General features: G+C 43.9%; 1 protein-coding gene across 1 annotated transcript; it reads left to right on the top strand.

Annotated features, from left to right (window-relative positions):
- The first annotated feature begins 3437 nt into the window (after nt 1-3437).
- Nucleotides 3438-13387, top strand: LOC132996682 (uncharacterized). The gene is made up of 7 exons (XM_061067017.1): nt 3438-3520; nt 5084-5392; nt 5589-5912; nt 6704-7033; nt 8382-8666; nt 9077-9178; nt 12657-13387. Exons 2-7 carry the CDS (start codon nt 5323-5325, stop codon nt 12659-12661), a joined length of 1116 nt encoding a protein of 371 aa, XP_060923000.1. The 5' UTR covers nt 3438-3520; nt 5084-5322; the 3' UTR covers nt 12662-13387.
- Nucleotides 13388-14350: the final 963 nt, after the last annotated feature.

The raw sequence follows: 14350 nt of genomic DNA, 5'->3' as shown, positions 1-14350 counted from the left end.
TTGTTGTTTATATAAACTTTACAACGACTTCCTCCGTTAGACGGTGAGTCACCTGCACGTCTCTAACACTGTACCTCATGTCAACAAAGCTGTTCGATGCTCGTAAACCCCGACGAGTCCAATGCTTGGAAATGATGGATTAAGGAAACAGATTAAATATGACTCGCGCACCAGTGTGCTAAGTTTAAGAAGGTCACACTCCTGCGTCTGCATGGACGAGGCACGTGTCCAACAAAAGACCACGTGGATGTTGAAAAAACAACTAAACAACTGTTATAACAACAAAAATATGATAATTTAAAATCAAAGACAAGTGAAAGAGATAAGAAACAGTTAAATAATAATGCTGAACCAGGGGTCTCGGGGGTCTCGGGGGGCACCGTTGAGCCATTTTGCAACGCCCATTGAAAATTCCTCCAGAATACGTAAATTTTCACCACTTTCTAACTTTCTGCAAATGTTGGTAAGAAGTTGGGCATGTTAAAGCCCTCAAAAAGCCAATTCATTTGCCTGAATAATAATAATAATAATAATAATACATTTTCACCACTTTCTACCTTTCTGCAAATTTTGGTAAGAAGTTGAGCATGTTAAAGCCCTCAAAAAGCCAATTCATTTGCCTGAATAATAATAATAATAATAATAATAATTAAAGGGATCCTCCAGAAAATGTCATAAATTCAGAGGACTCACCAGAGACGTTGGAGTTGATGCACAGTCAGAGATAACCTGGATGTAAAAGTAAAGCTCAAAATACACTGGATCCAATGATGATATCAGTTTCTCCCTGGTCTGTTGGCTAGTACATAGCCCAGTGCAATCAGATGCAGAACAATATCAATAATTATAATCCCATATTTCTTATATTTTTCTTCAATTGCAATATTAAAATAATAATAACTAAAATTTCTAGGGCTGCAAAGCAGCACTGAGTGGGCCCGAGCACATGCATTTTGAAGCGTTGCATGCTTTTTGCCTGAAAAAACTAAAATAAAATAAAGTTTCCTTTGATCTAGGAAGACAGACACTGCAGGAGTGGAGTTGTTTGTTTACGGCTCAGCATCAAAGGATTCATGGTTCATGTATTTCCGCGTTATCGTGTTTTAATGGAGTGTAATCAAACTTTAACGCATAAAGTTGCATCTTTATATACGTCTATATCCTCTATGTTAGAGTCTGTGAGTGTTAATATTCAGCTGTAACTGTTCTTAGATACTTCAGACTGTCACACAGAGACCAGGAGAAGACTGAGGTTCCTCAAACTGCAGACGCTGACACGTGAGTCACTCTTCATATACTGGTCTTCAACCTTGATTTAAAGCTGCCTGACCTTCACCAGTGTGGATGATTTGTTTATGCAATTGAAGCTGAGTAATGAAATATTTAGTTTTTATTTCTAGGGTCAAAGTACCTTTGTTCACACCAGAGAAGAGTTCGGTCAGGAAACGGTCACCTCCTTCAGAATCCAAGCAGTTAAAAGAGACAGACCCTGACTCGTCCTCAACAGCCAGAAGAACTCAATCTGACCAGTAGGTGGACCTCAGACATTATATATTGCAAACTATATTTTTGTTCTGCACATTTATTTTAATAGTTAGCTGTATTTTTCTTGTCAAATTGAACATATCAGCGTTATTTATTACTCAAATATCTAGAAGGCACATTAACTGTATGGTTGTGTGTGTGTGCTCATCTATGTTCTGACATAATCTTAATCATTCTATCATAAATTTACGTTGTGCTTTGTTTGCTAATTCTAGTTTTTAATTATTTCATTTATTTTCCAATTATGCCCATCATTGTCGATTTAAATATTCTGCTGTAATGTCTTTACGTGACTTCATTGCTCTTCATGAGAAATAAGGATCCTCACATGATGCACCTGACCAGCAGAAATCTCACTACAACAAAATCAAACTTACATTCAAAATTGGCGTTTGAAAAATATATATTTTCCAAAGAAAGAATACGCATAAGGATCAATAAGGAAAAGAACTGGAGATATGGCAGTAAATTATAGCAAGGCTGAGATCCAAAGTATCATCATCAGGACGGAAAAAGAGAGATGGCAGGAAGAAAGGGACAGAGAGAAAGAAAGCGGGTGAAATGAGAATAAGCTCCAGAGAAACAGAGGAAGAGGTGATAGTATCAAGAATGAGTCACAGGTCGAAACATCACTTCTCATCGTAGCCAGCCACCAGAGGGCGATAGAGACGCCTTGGCTTCACTTTTGGATTGCCCTATTGTCGTCCATCTTTATATTCGTCTATATCCTCTATGTTAGAGTCTATGAGCGTTAATATTCAGCTTTAACTGTTCTTGGATCCTTCAGACTGTCACACAGAGACCATGAGAAGACTGAGGTTCCTCAAACTGCAGACGCTGACACGTGAGTCACTCTTCATATACTGGTCTTCAAACTTAATTTAAACCTTCACCAGTGTGGATGATTTGTATGTGCAATAGAAGCTGAGTAATGAAATTTTATTTTTTTATTTTTAGGGTCCAAGAAGCTTTGTCCACACTAGAGAAGAGTTCGGTCAGAAAACGGTCACCTCTTTTGGAATCCAAGCAGTAAATAGCGACAGAACTATACAGTCTATGGACAGAACCTGGGTCGCCTTCAAAAGTCAGAAGTGTTACATATGACCAGTAGGTGGACCTCAGGTCTCCACTGAAAGTCCAATGTTATCTACTGTAGGCAGAGTTTTTTCATGCAGATATATTTCAATTTCCTTTTATATTTTCATTTTCCCTCTGCTGAGTGTTAGAAGCGTCTTCGACCCTCTACTCGTTTGTTTTGAACCCAGCGGGGGATCCCCAGACTATCTTCAGACTTCAGGGGGCATAAAAATGTGTCTGCTTTCAGACGTGCACTGAACTGAAGAGAGTGCAGTCAGCCGAGGTCTTACTTGATACTTGATACTTGATACGTGTCAATTTCACATTGTTCTTGGAAGTTTGTGCCAACTAATTTTAAATTGTTAAAACCAGTCATTTTTTATTATTATTATTTTAAAGTGACATAATGTTGAACAGTGCCTTATTTAGTTACAGCAGTTTAAATACTGAGGGGAGAGGGATATTTATATATTGTGGCTGATGTTTTTCTACATATTTTGTTTAATTTGATGTTTCCCCACTTTTGTTTGCACCATTGTGTTGTTTTCTGAAAGAGTGTCTGTATTTTTTCTACATTTGATAAAAAAATAAATATCAACATGATAAGAACGTGTGATGTTTCAATTGATGTAAGACCCAGATAATGGAATAATGGTTTCTTCTTCATTTATCAATACGTATGTTCCAAACCAGGCCAGTAGGGGTCACTGTCTCCTCAGGCTTCATGTCTGAGGGGGAGTTGAGGAGGTGACAGAGACTCTTCAGTAAAATCCTTCAGCAGGACCAGGAAAGTCGCTCAGTCGTTTAAAAGTAGGAAACATGGATTGTTCTGCTCCACTTTGACACAACCTGCAGCACAGGCAGCTGCTCCAGTCTCTCACCAGTCCTCTGTCAGCGGGTGAGTTTACTTTCACAACACGAAAGTTTACTTTCTGTCAAGTTTTGAGTTTTCAAATCAGAGTGTTCGGCCTCTTATCTGTGAATTTAAACTTGATCCAGCAGTGTCAACGTTTTTCTGATGACTACAATCTATGAGGGGAGGTTGTTAAAATATAAATATGGCTGTTGTGCTGGAAATAACATTTAACTTTATTTCATAATGTTTTGTTTCCTCTAATGAATTAATCTTCCTTTAAATGAGCAAATATTTCACGGCGCTGAACTGAACTTCTTTAACCAACCAACTAAATGAAATTGCCACAACCTGCTTTTCTTGTAGCACCTGTTTGGTAAATTAATGTTTCTTTTGAATTTTTTTCTGCCTAATTATGATTATTCCTATGTTAGATCTGACAACAAGATTGACATGCATGAAAATGTTGTTGAAAATATGTAAAAATAATTTTTTCCCTTCTGTTAAATGTGGGAACGATCCTTTTTTTTGCTTTTCATCTCAATCTACATCTTGGCTTTTTGCTGTGGTGTAAACGTGGTTGTGCACATGTGGATTTCGAGCAGATGTTTAGCAGTGAAGCTTCCAGGTGATTGATGAATGGATCAGATTTCTTGCAGACGGTGTAGCAGCACTCAGTCTGACATCTGTGGTATTATAGTGGAAAAGCCTTTTTAAGTGCTGCCCAACAGGAGCAGGCTTCCACGATTGGAGCCAGATGCTTGGCGCTGTAAAAGAGCAGAGTTACACCCAGAAACCCTGGACCTGGTCTGGACCTGGTCTGGACCTGGTCTGGACCTGGTCCTGTTGTGGTCTCGGTGAGTCCAGTCCCCTTCACAGTCTGGTTTTAGCTTGAAACCTGCAGTTTCCAAGTTGTCCTGGTCAGAGCTGATCTGATCGCAGTGTTGTTTGGCAGTAGCATCTTTCTGGATGTTTGTAGCCACAGGCTTCAGTTTGTGTTGCTTGCTCTCATTAAACCCACACACACTCACGCATGCAGTGATCCACCTATGACAAACATCCCCTCATCCCGTCTCCTGGCCTTTGTATTGGGTTCCAGGTACCTGTGTTGAAATCACTGGTTGTGTTGGAGTCTAGACTTCACAGCAGCAGCTTGTTTTGCTGCCGGATGATTATGGGTTTATTACACAGGCTGTGGATCAAACTCTTAAAATCTCCTGTGAAGCCCCAGGTAATGGTTCCTGAATCAGCAGCTGCCGTTGTTGATGCGCTTACACGTACATTTCCATGGCGACTAACTTTAGAATGAAAAAAGGACACACAACACTTAAAAAGGAAGATGAAAAATACAAAGTTGTCTTGCATTGAATCATATTTGAGCGACATTTTAAAATCATTTCCCCGAGGATTCCTCAGTGTCATCAGATATTGATGTCAAAAGTTTATGTAGATTATCAGGGAGCAGTCTTTTTCTGGCTGTACAGATAATATAGAATAACAGACTGATATCAGTATCAGAAATAAACCTTTCACTTATTCATATGTGTTTTAAAGAGTGTGATGTTGTGGTGCTGGTGTAATTCTCTGGCTTCATGTTTCCTCTTGCAGCACACCCAACGAGATGCAGCAACAACCGTGGTGACCAGCAGCCGCTCAACAAGTCCCAGCACTCGACAGCTGACGCATCTCGGCCTCTTGCGTCACAGTTCCGCCGCTTTACCGTCCGCACGGGGCCTCGGGCTGTTTAATGTTGAGGTTTCACACCGAGGTTTGAAGCTGTGGAAGATCCCTGACAGGGTTCCAGTTCGCAGCTGTAGCCTGGATGTGAGATCCAGCCTCGGTGTGCGATGAGAGGACCGGCGCTCCCTCTGGGTCTGCTGCTCTGCCTCCTAGGAGCAGCTGTTCTCGGGACTCGTGGTGCGTCCCTTTGGCGATTTGTGCCCAAAAAGTTGAAGATGGATGGATGGATGGGAAAGAAAGAAAGAGGGATGGGTGGATAGAAAGGAATGGAAGGATAAGATGGAGAGATAGAAGGATAGGATAAGATGGATGGTTAGATGGATGGATTGATATACATTATTGATCACAAACTTTGGTTGCTCATGTTCCTCAGGTGATGTCACAGCCCCCTCCACCCTGACCGCAGAGGCCGGCCGCCCCCTCCTGCTCGGCTGCAACATCACCACGGCGACCGGCAACAGCGTCAAGCAGGTCCGATGGCTCAACGGGCACGGCAAGGTCCTCCTGGCCTACCAGCCACTTGTGCCAGTGAGCATCAGCCACCAGGATCCCAGCGTGCAGCTCGCCGGGCACCCCGACCACGCCAGCTCCATCACCATCACCAGGGTGAGGTCCGATGACGAGGGATGCTACCGCTGCGTCTTTGACGTTTACCCCAAGGGTTCGGAAGAGGGCCGGACGTGCGTCAAAGTCACTGGTGAGTTTGAGAGACCATAGAGTGTTTATTCTGTTCAACTGGCCACAGAACGGGATTCAGGCTTTAGTCCAGATGTGTATCTGAAGATGATAAATCGGTTTCTACGCTGGGATTTTTCGTAAATGATCTTATCTTGGAGGCCGCAGCTCTCAAATGACCCTTGAACTTTTGTTCTTCTCATCCATGAAGACACATCCTTTTGGAAATCTGTTTATTTGTAGAAGTCACATGACCTTTGTGCAGCTCACAGAGGTTCACATGGAGGATTGGATTTGCTCAGAAGCTCCCACAATGCTTTGAGTCACATATGGTCTGAGTTCTTGGATCAGCAGGGGAGAAAGACCCCCCACTGTGCTGAACTCCCTGTTGTTACCATTAATTATGCACACTCACATTGGAGAGACGGTGGACTAGTGGCAGAAACTTGGACTATGGGCAGAAAAGGTCTCTGGTTCGTCTCTGGTTCGACTCCACGGAGAAACAACAAAAAGACGAACCTGGATTGATCTGTCCAAAAATCCAAGAGGATTCTCCCTACCCTGTCTAGTGCCCCTGAGCAAGGCACCTTACTCCCCTAACATCTGCTCCCCGGGCGCCGTACATGGCTGCCCACTGCTCTGTGTGTCCTGCACCAGATGGGTTAAAAGCAGAGGTTAAATTTCCCTCCTTGCACTAGTGTGCTTGTGCATGTCTGTGCATGTGTTTGGGACAAATAAATGTATCTTAATCTGTATCTTATCTTAATTTGCCCCGGTAAAGGATTTCATACACCTGCATTTCTTCTTCCCCAGGTAAAGTGCGGCAGGCGGGCAACAAGACGGCCACGAGCGGAGCCGCCGTCACCCTCTCCTGCCGGTACAGCCTCTTCGAGAGGGTGCACCAGGTTCTGTGGAGGAAGACGGCCGAGCAGGGCGACACCAGCGCCGTGGCCGCCTACAACAAGCACGGCCACCACAGCGTGGAGGAGCAGTTCAAGGGTCGGGTCAGCCTGAGCCGAACCCTGGACGACACCCAGCTGACCATCCAGCCGGTCAGGACGGAGGACGAGGCCTGCTACACCTGCGAGTTCCACACGTTCCCGGACGGCAGCAGAAGCGCCACGGCCTGCCTCTCTGTTTACGGTGAGTGTGGTGACGGGGGAGTTTAACTGTTGTGAGTTGCAATAATTCTTTTGGCCTCAAAGGGTAAACATAGAGATTATGAGAAAACGTGTAATTGTGCACAAATGTATAGGTTTGGTGTAGTGGTGTGGTCACAGCTTGGTTTATTTCGGGTACAATGGTGAAATCAGAAAACACGATGTTTTGATTATATCCTTTAAAAACCACAAACAATAGCTCAAGAAAACCAGAGCTATAATTAAATCATTTTCATGTGCAAGTTGTGGAACATCAGACCATGACTGAAATCCCAAGTTTAGTTTCCAGCACCGGGATCGGTCCTCATCGTTAAAAGCTCATTAAAGAGTTGACATATCCGATCTTTCACCCTGAGATGTTTGAATGATCAATGGGCCATTGATTTTGAATAAGCCATTGTTGAATTCCTGATGTTTAAGGCCTGGGTTCTCAGTTGTGTTTATTACAAATCAGTATCCTGTTGGCTGAGAGGAAATCGTGTGTGTGTGTGTTTGTGTGTGTGTGTGTGTGTGTGTGTGTGTGTGTGTGTGTGTGTGTGTGTGTGTGTGTGTGTGTGTGTGTGTGTGTGTGTGTGTGTGTGTGTGTGTGTGTGTGTGTGTGTGTGTGTGTGTGTGTGTGTGTGTGTGTGTGTGTGTGTGTGTGTGTGTGGTCACGCGCTCACATGCATCTCAGATATAGCTCAGGAAAGGGAAGTGTGTGTATAAACAAACCACAAGCCGCCCTGAGGTGAGAGTTGCTGCAGCCGGCCTGTAAACTACTGTGCTGACCTCCCCCCCCTCAGAAACACTTCCCCCCCCCGTCCTCTCTTGCCTGTCACCGGGCCAGAGAGACCAGAGGTGTGACTTCAGGAGCTAACATTCCAGAAGTGTGTGTAGTTGTTGAACTTTCTCTATATGTGTGATAGTGTGGACAGAGGGAGGGGAGTCACGGAGGGGAATGGGGTGATGAATTTGGGTGTAAGCCCAGGGGATGAGTGGTTCACTGTTTCCCTAGACACAATGCCCCAGTGTGTGTGAATGTGTGTGTCTGTGTGTGTGTGTGTGTGTGTCCTTTCTCTGCTGGACCAGCTTTGCATTTGTCTAAACTGAGGCAGCCAAAGATCCAGGCACACAGACTCACAGTCGGTAAAAGCTGCCCCCCCGCTCTTCTGTCTGGGTTTTGTTTCCAGGACGACTTGTGCCCTTGTGTCCTCGGGACAGAGAGATTGACAGGCTCTGTCTTTCCATCACCATCACGACAGCAGAGGGACAAATCTCTCTCTGTCGTCTGTTTCTGAGTCTGTCCATCAAAGTGCCCTTGTTTCAACATCATCAATTCTCTTCCACTCCAGTTTTACCCAAACCAGAGGTGACCAGGGTGACCTCGCCATCAGGGGTCACCGAGGCCAACTGCACCGCCCAGTCCCGCCCACCAGCAGATATTAAGTGGGACATCGGAGGGGACAACCGGACAATTGGACCGCCCGTTTTGTCCGTCTTCGACCAGGGGGACGGCACGACCATAGTGACCAGCACGCTTCTCTTCCAGTCGGGGGGGCTCAGTGAGAGCTCCGTCGAGTGCATCGTGCACCACCCGGGTCTGGACACGCCCCTGACGGTGCCCCTCACCACAAAGGGTGAGGAAGCCATCATGAATCATGGGTGTACTTTTAATCCTTTTTATCTTATATATTCCTTCTACCAGGTTTCGAGGTAAAAAACCCAATTCCCAGTGTTTTGATATAAAATCTAAATATGTATCATCGACATGTCTAGCCTAAACATTTTTTAACGTTTAGTTATTACAAAAGAAAAAGACCAGCTGCAAAAAATACACCGTTACCGAAATACTTTTACTACGGCTCGGCGTAAACACGGCCTTTGTTTTCTCCATGTGCTTATTTGCAGCTATTTTCGTTATGGGGTAATTATGGCGGCTTTGATGGGCTCCTGACTCTTTTAAGAGAAATGTTATTCTTCGATCATGTTTGTCCCAGATGTGACACACGTTCTCCGGAGCCTGATGGTGTGTGTCTGTGCTCTGCAGTGAGTCCGGTGGTGGTGATCCTGCTCTCGGTGTGCGGCGTGGCGGCCGTCCTCCTCCTCTGCTTGTGTGTGTGTCTCTGCAAGTGCCTGATCTGCACAGACGGTGAGTACACACACGTCGACTCCACCACGGCACATTCACAACATGGAGTTTCTGTCCCCGGCCACATTTGTTAACATATTACAACCCCAAAAAAAACAGGTCATGCCTCTCTGATGGTTTTCCAGAGGTATTTGTGCAGGGAGATCGTTACAAAAGAGAGAATAGAGCAACTCCTGTTATGATTTAAGTGGAGGCGGAGTTCCCACTTTTGGCATGGAGCAAAAACATGGAGTATATTTAGAGATTTCACTCTTTTCTTCACTACAGGCAGACAAAGCATTCCCCTCAGTGTCTTTTTTCTTGCGGCCTGTTGTGGAGGCCAAGTTTTAAGTGGCTCTTGTCAACGCAGTGATTATGATGAAGTGGTTTCTCATGGCTTCATGAACAGAAAGCATCCTGGGACTTTTAAACCGCTCTACTTTGTTTCCTGCTCAAAGTTGCCGCTGATATTCATATTTTTAGATTAACAATGGTTCACGTGACAGAGGAAATAGCTCACACAGAATTATCCGTCGACGCTGCAGTTCCCTTCGTCTCTACGGAGATTTTCAGCTCATTGTTTTTGCGGCCTTCAACTTTACTGTGTTCTCGCCGGTCTCGGTCTCAATGGGAAAGGAGTCGATCTCGTTTAAAAAACCTTCGGATAGCTGCAAAGTTTGGTGTGGAAGAGTTCAAAGTTAGCAACAAGGAGGTGAACAAAGTTGAGCATTTAGGAGCCAGATACTTTCCACTAGGAGGTATTAGAATGTTGCTACATACTGTGGCTTTAATGAAATAAACTAAATTATCTGACGAAGCCGATAAGAATTCCCTGAAGGAATAACAATCGTATGAGAAAACAAATAATGTGACGATGCTTAAAGTGAGAGTGAACAAATCCCAGGATGTGAAATGCCTCACAGTCGTCCCACACCGATAAGGTCAAGTCGCAGCCGCTCTCCACACAGAGGTGGCTGCTCACTCATGTGACATCAAAGCTCTTTTCTGGGTGTCACGGAAACAGTGATGGCGGCCAGCGGGCGTAACCTGGCGCGTGGACCGCTGCCCACTTCCCCCTTATCGTAAATTTTCCAGTCCCCCGACGAGAAGCAGGGAAAAGCCAGAGTTATCGGGGGGGGGTGACGGAAGGTTTGACCGAGCCCTCTGCCAACGCCGCAGCCGTAAAGGAAGAAAAACAAAGGTGGGCGCCGATGTGTCAAGGTTAGGGCGCTCCCATGGCTGCTCTGGATTCGGCAAAGTAGAATTAAACCTTCATTTGTAGGAACTGTTGTCCCATCGAGAAACGTCTATATTTTATATTTCATCCCTCTAGGACCTTTTTCCTTTAAAGACTCAAACGCCTCAAATCCTGATTAACGAGTTTCCTTTTTCCCTTCGGCTCGTCCGCGCCCTTGTTTTCTTGAGCGATAAGAAAGCCAACGGTCACATACTCACATTTTCCCGATGACATCCCTTGTCCCTGTTTTCCTGATCGTGTCAAAGCTCCAAAAACAGCTTTCTCCCACATGGGCTACACACAACAGAGGCCTCAATCATGCTTGTGTTTTTTCACCCCCGCACATCTCTTACTCATGAGGCTGTCGGAGTCTCGACAATCTCAAACACCAGTTGTGCACGTGATTGATGGTGTTGTGTCGGACCAGAGTTCGCTCAAGTATCTGTGGTCAGAGAAGACTAGAATAGATTTTTCTCTCGGGACATAAGGCTCCTGTTTTCTTGAGACTTTCCTCCTCGTTGTCTGAAAGTCTTTGCTCAAGTTCCTTCAGTTTCCATCTCGCTGAGTCCTGACCTGAATAACAAGTGGTTGTGCTGATTGTCTGGAGTTAGCGGCCGGAAGAAAAGACCTTCTCTCTCGGTCTAATCCTCCGCGCTGAGGAGGGAGACGAACGCATTACGGGATCTGTGAGGTGGGAGCAGTGACGAGGGGGAGCCAGGGTTCAAAGTTGAATGCAACCCCCCCCCCCCCCCCACACACACACACACACAAACACACACTTGACTGTAAAGACACACACGTTCTTCCCATATTTCCACAAAGGCTTCTACTGTGATGTGATTCAGATTGAGGGAAAGAGAGATGCAGCTGTGATGCCTCCTTTGGGTTATTTGACCTCATTCATTCTGTCATTTCTTTTAAAGGAATAATGTGCAACAACTTTTGAATCAAATGTCCATACTGGCATTATCCTACACAACTTGTTCCAACAATGTTCCAACACAGAGAAATCCACAATTTTATTCAAGGTGACGGGACGTTTCATTTTTCCCTCTTATTGGCTTTTTACTCACATATCCTGAAATCCATTTAATACTGGTTCTTAAATAGATGAAAAAACAACTCCTACACATTTTAAAATGTTCAAAACTGTGTGTGTGTGTGTGTGTGTGCGTGCATGTGTGTGTGATCAGATACTCTAAGATATAACAGGTGTGTTCCTGTAAAACTCTGATGCTCAGACTAAGATTGTGAAAATCAGAAATCCTCAAGTTGGGAGTAAGAAAGTAAAACCAAAGCATGTCTGAGATGTTCAGCCCACAGTCAGAGGTTGTGATGTCTGCGGCCAGAAGTCAAACCTGTAGCCGCCCACAAAATAACTTTCGTGGCTTTCCTCCGAGCCGGTGGGCGTAATTCAGCCTCTGCCCGACTCACTCCCAGTTTGGGAAGCTGCACCCAAAGGCCTGAGGTTCTTCCAGTAAAATATCACTTGAGTATTTGTGTCTATGATCTTTGGCGTGGCCGGATGGAGATGTCCAGACTGCAAGGTGCTGCGTTGGCACAGCTATAGGGGCTGGGGTGGATAAGAACCTTTTAATCATGAAAGCAAATGTTTTGCATGGCACCTTTCAACCCGTCGCACCACAGGAAGTGCTTAGGGAGGCAAAGCATCCGGTCGGGCACACACACACTGACTGCTCCGTGGAGATTAGAGGGAGGAGAACCGAGCAGAAGGTGACACCTGCTGGTCACTGCTCTCCAGGCTCTGCTCACAGGTCTCTCCTCCTCTAATTGGCTTGTAGGCTGCATGTGTCCACTCAGCAAAAACTCGTCAGACCACCTGTGAATAACTCACACTGCTGCCACATGTCCACGGAGGTGTGACAGGCTCTTAATCCTAACCGCTGAATTCCTGCTTTACGATCGTGTGCATGTGGTCTTTTTCAGATCTGAGCAGGGCGTCGTGGGTTTCTGTTTCTTTAAACTATTCTAAAAAACCTTAGTTACTTTTGATAATAGTTTGATTGATGGACATATCTTAGAGGACACCTGTATCTGCTCAAGAGAAGAATTGATGTCCTACACGTACCAAAACAGGATCAGATGCTTACATCACCTAATGAGCGATTTACCAAAAGTGCTCATTCGTTAACCGATCAAATCTCAGCGATGAAAGAATTCCAGACTGAACAGTTCCCGGTGGTTCCTGGGACTAAACTGGCCTGGCTGACCAACTAACTGCCCCCCCCTCTTTCTGTCCAGACTGATTTGGGCCGCTGCTTTGATGAGGGTCCAGCAGAGCTCTGAGTCTGACCCATCTGCTCAGCACCGTGAGGACGGGAGCCGAGCTTTCCACGGAGCCGGGGCCGACGCTGCTGACTCACTGCCAGTCACAAAGTAAACAGAACTAAAACCACCTTATTTAACACTAGATTTTACACTTAAAGCCTTAAATGTCGATGTAATCACTGTGATCAGAGAAGAGTTAGTCCATGTGTCTTGTGCCATCACGTTGGGCTCAGATGAAGCTTGGTAACCTTGAAAAGAAGATTTGTTTTAGTGTTGAATAGAGTGATATGTTATATATTTTTTTACATATAGATTGTGTATATATAGCTTTTTGATTTGCTTCTGCTCTTTGTTTGAAGTATTATGACTGAAATAGGAATATATTCTAAATACTCTGTGGGACCGTTGATATTGTGGTGACTCATATCTCCTTCAATATAAAAGTTTATTAAACTGTAAAAAGATTTAAAAGATATAAGCAAGCAACTGATTTTAATATTTTTCAGTCCAGGTCGAGCTGTTTGAATAGTCACGTTTATTTATATAGCAAGTTTAAAAAGAACAATACAAAATAAAAAATAATGTAAAAACAGAGAATAAATAAAAAACAGCATTAAAACATTAAACATCTTGCAAGTTAAAGGAAGTAAAAACAAACCAGTGGAGCTGCGGTTAAAATCAGTGTGTGTGTGTGTGTGTGTGTGTGTGTGTGTGTGTGTGTGTGTGTGTGTGTGTGTGTGTGTGTGTGTGTGTGTGTGTGACTCACTGTGCGGACGAACTGTTTGCACGTGTGTGAGAAAGTAACACATGGCGAGTGTGTGTGTGTGTTTTAAAAGCGTGTGTGTGTGTGTTTCTTTGCATCATTGTACAGTACTTCCTGACTGAGTCAAACCATATACTGAAAAAATATTACTCAAGATACGTTTTTTTCAAATTAAAGTCAGAAATTGTGTTGATGTAACAAACTTGATGAATTGGTTAGCTACCAATTGATGTTTTTTAAGTTGGTCAACAATTTTTCCTGTTTAACAAGAACTAGTTTTGGTTTTGCAGGAAATGTTAAAGTACCGGAGCTTTGTAGAAACTCATATTTTTCTAATAATTAAACAAAGCTCTTGGAAGTTTATATATAATCTACTTTCACACTGAAGTCAATGATCTGTATAGTTTATTATAAGGGTTAAATCTGATAAATACCTATAGTGTTGTTACAAAAATAACAAAGCTGCTGTAAATATGATTTTTTTCCCATATTGCTTTTCTGTTTTATATTTCTGTCTTTGTTGTTGTTATAGTTTTTTAGCAGTTTTCACTTTTTCTGTACCTGTAAGAATTGATTAAAGAGCAGATTAGCACGATTTGGATCAAATAAAAACAAAAAACTGAGACTTCATCCGCTTCTGTTTTTGCTGCTTATTGTTTTTCATCATCTGTGTTTGTGAGATTAGATCAAAATTATGAGACAGTAAGTTTCTCATCATGATGACTTCTTAAAACAAAGTGGCAGAACCGAGCCTCCATAATAATATCAGATGTTTCTCGTAGACCTCACGACTAAACTCTAGGTGAAGGTGTGTACTGAGGCTTTGGGTGGTGAAGAATTACCTCAACAGAAAATAACACACAACAGGAAACTCATTTCCTCCGCAGCCCACGCAAGTGACTTT

Source organism: Limanda limanda, chromosome 23 (assembly GCF_963576545.1).
Source record: "Limanda limanda chromosome 23, fLimLim1.1, whole genome shotgun sequence".
Lineage (NCBI taxonomy): Eukaryota > Metazoa > Chordata > Actinopteri > Pleuronectiformes > Pleuronectidae > Limanda > Limanda limanda.
This window is presented reverse-complemented; position numbering and strand designations above follow the sequence as displayed.

Excerpts from the sequence above, each read along its gene's own strand:
- LOC132996682 (XM_061067017.1), top strand. The coding sequence starts at position 5,323 with ATGAGAGGACCGGCGCTCCCTCTGGGTCTGCTGCTCTGCCTCCTAGGA. Across the intron at positions 5,913-6,703 it reads GACGTGCGTCAAAGTCACTG|GTAAAGTGCGGCAGGCGGGC; the intron begins GTGAGTTTGAGA and ends CTTCTTCCCCAG. Across the intron at positions 7,034-8,381 it reads GGCCTGCCTCTCTGTTTACG|TTTTACCCAAACCAGAGGTG; the intron begins GTGAGTGTGGTG and ends CTTCCACTCCAG.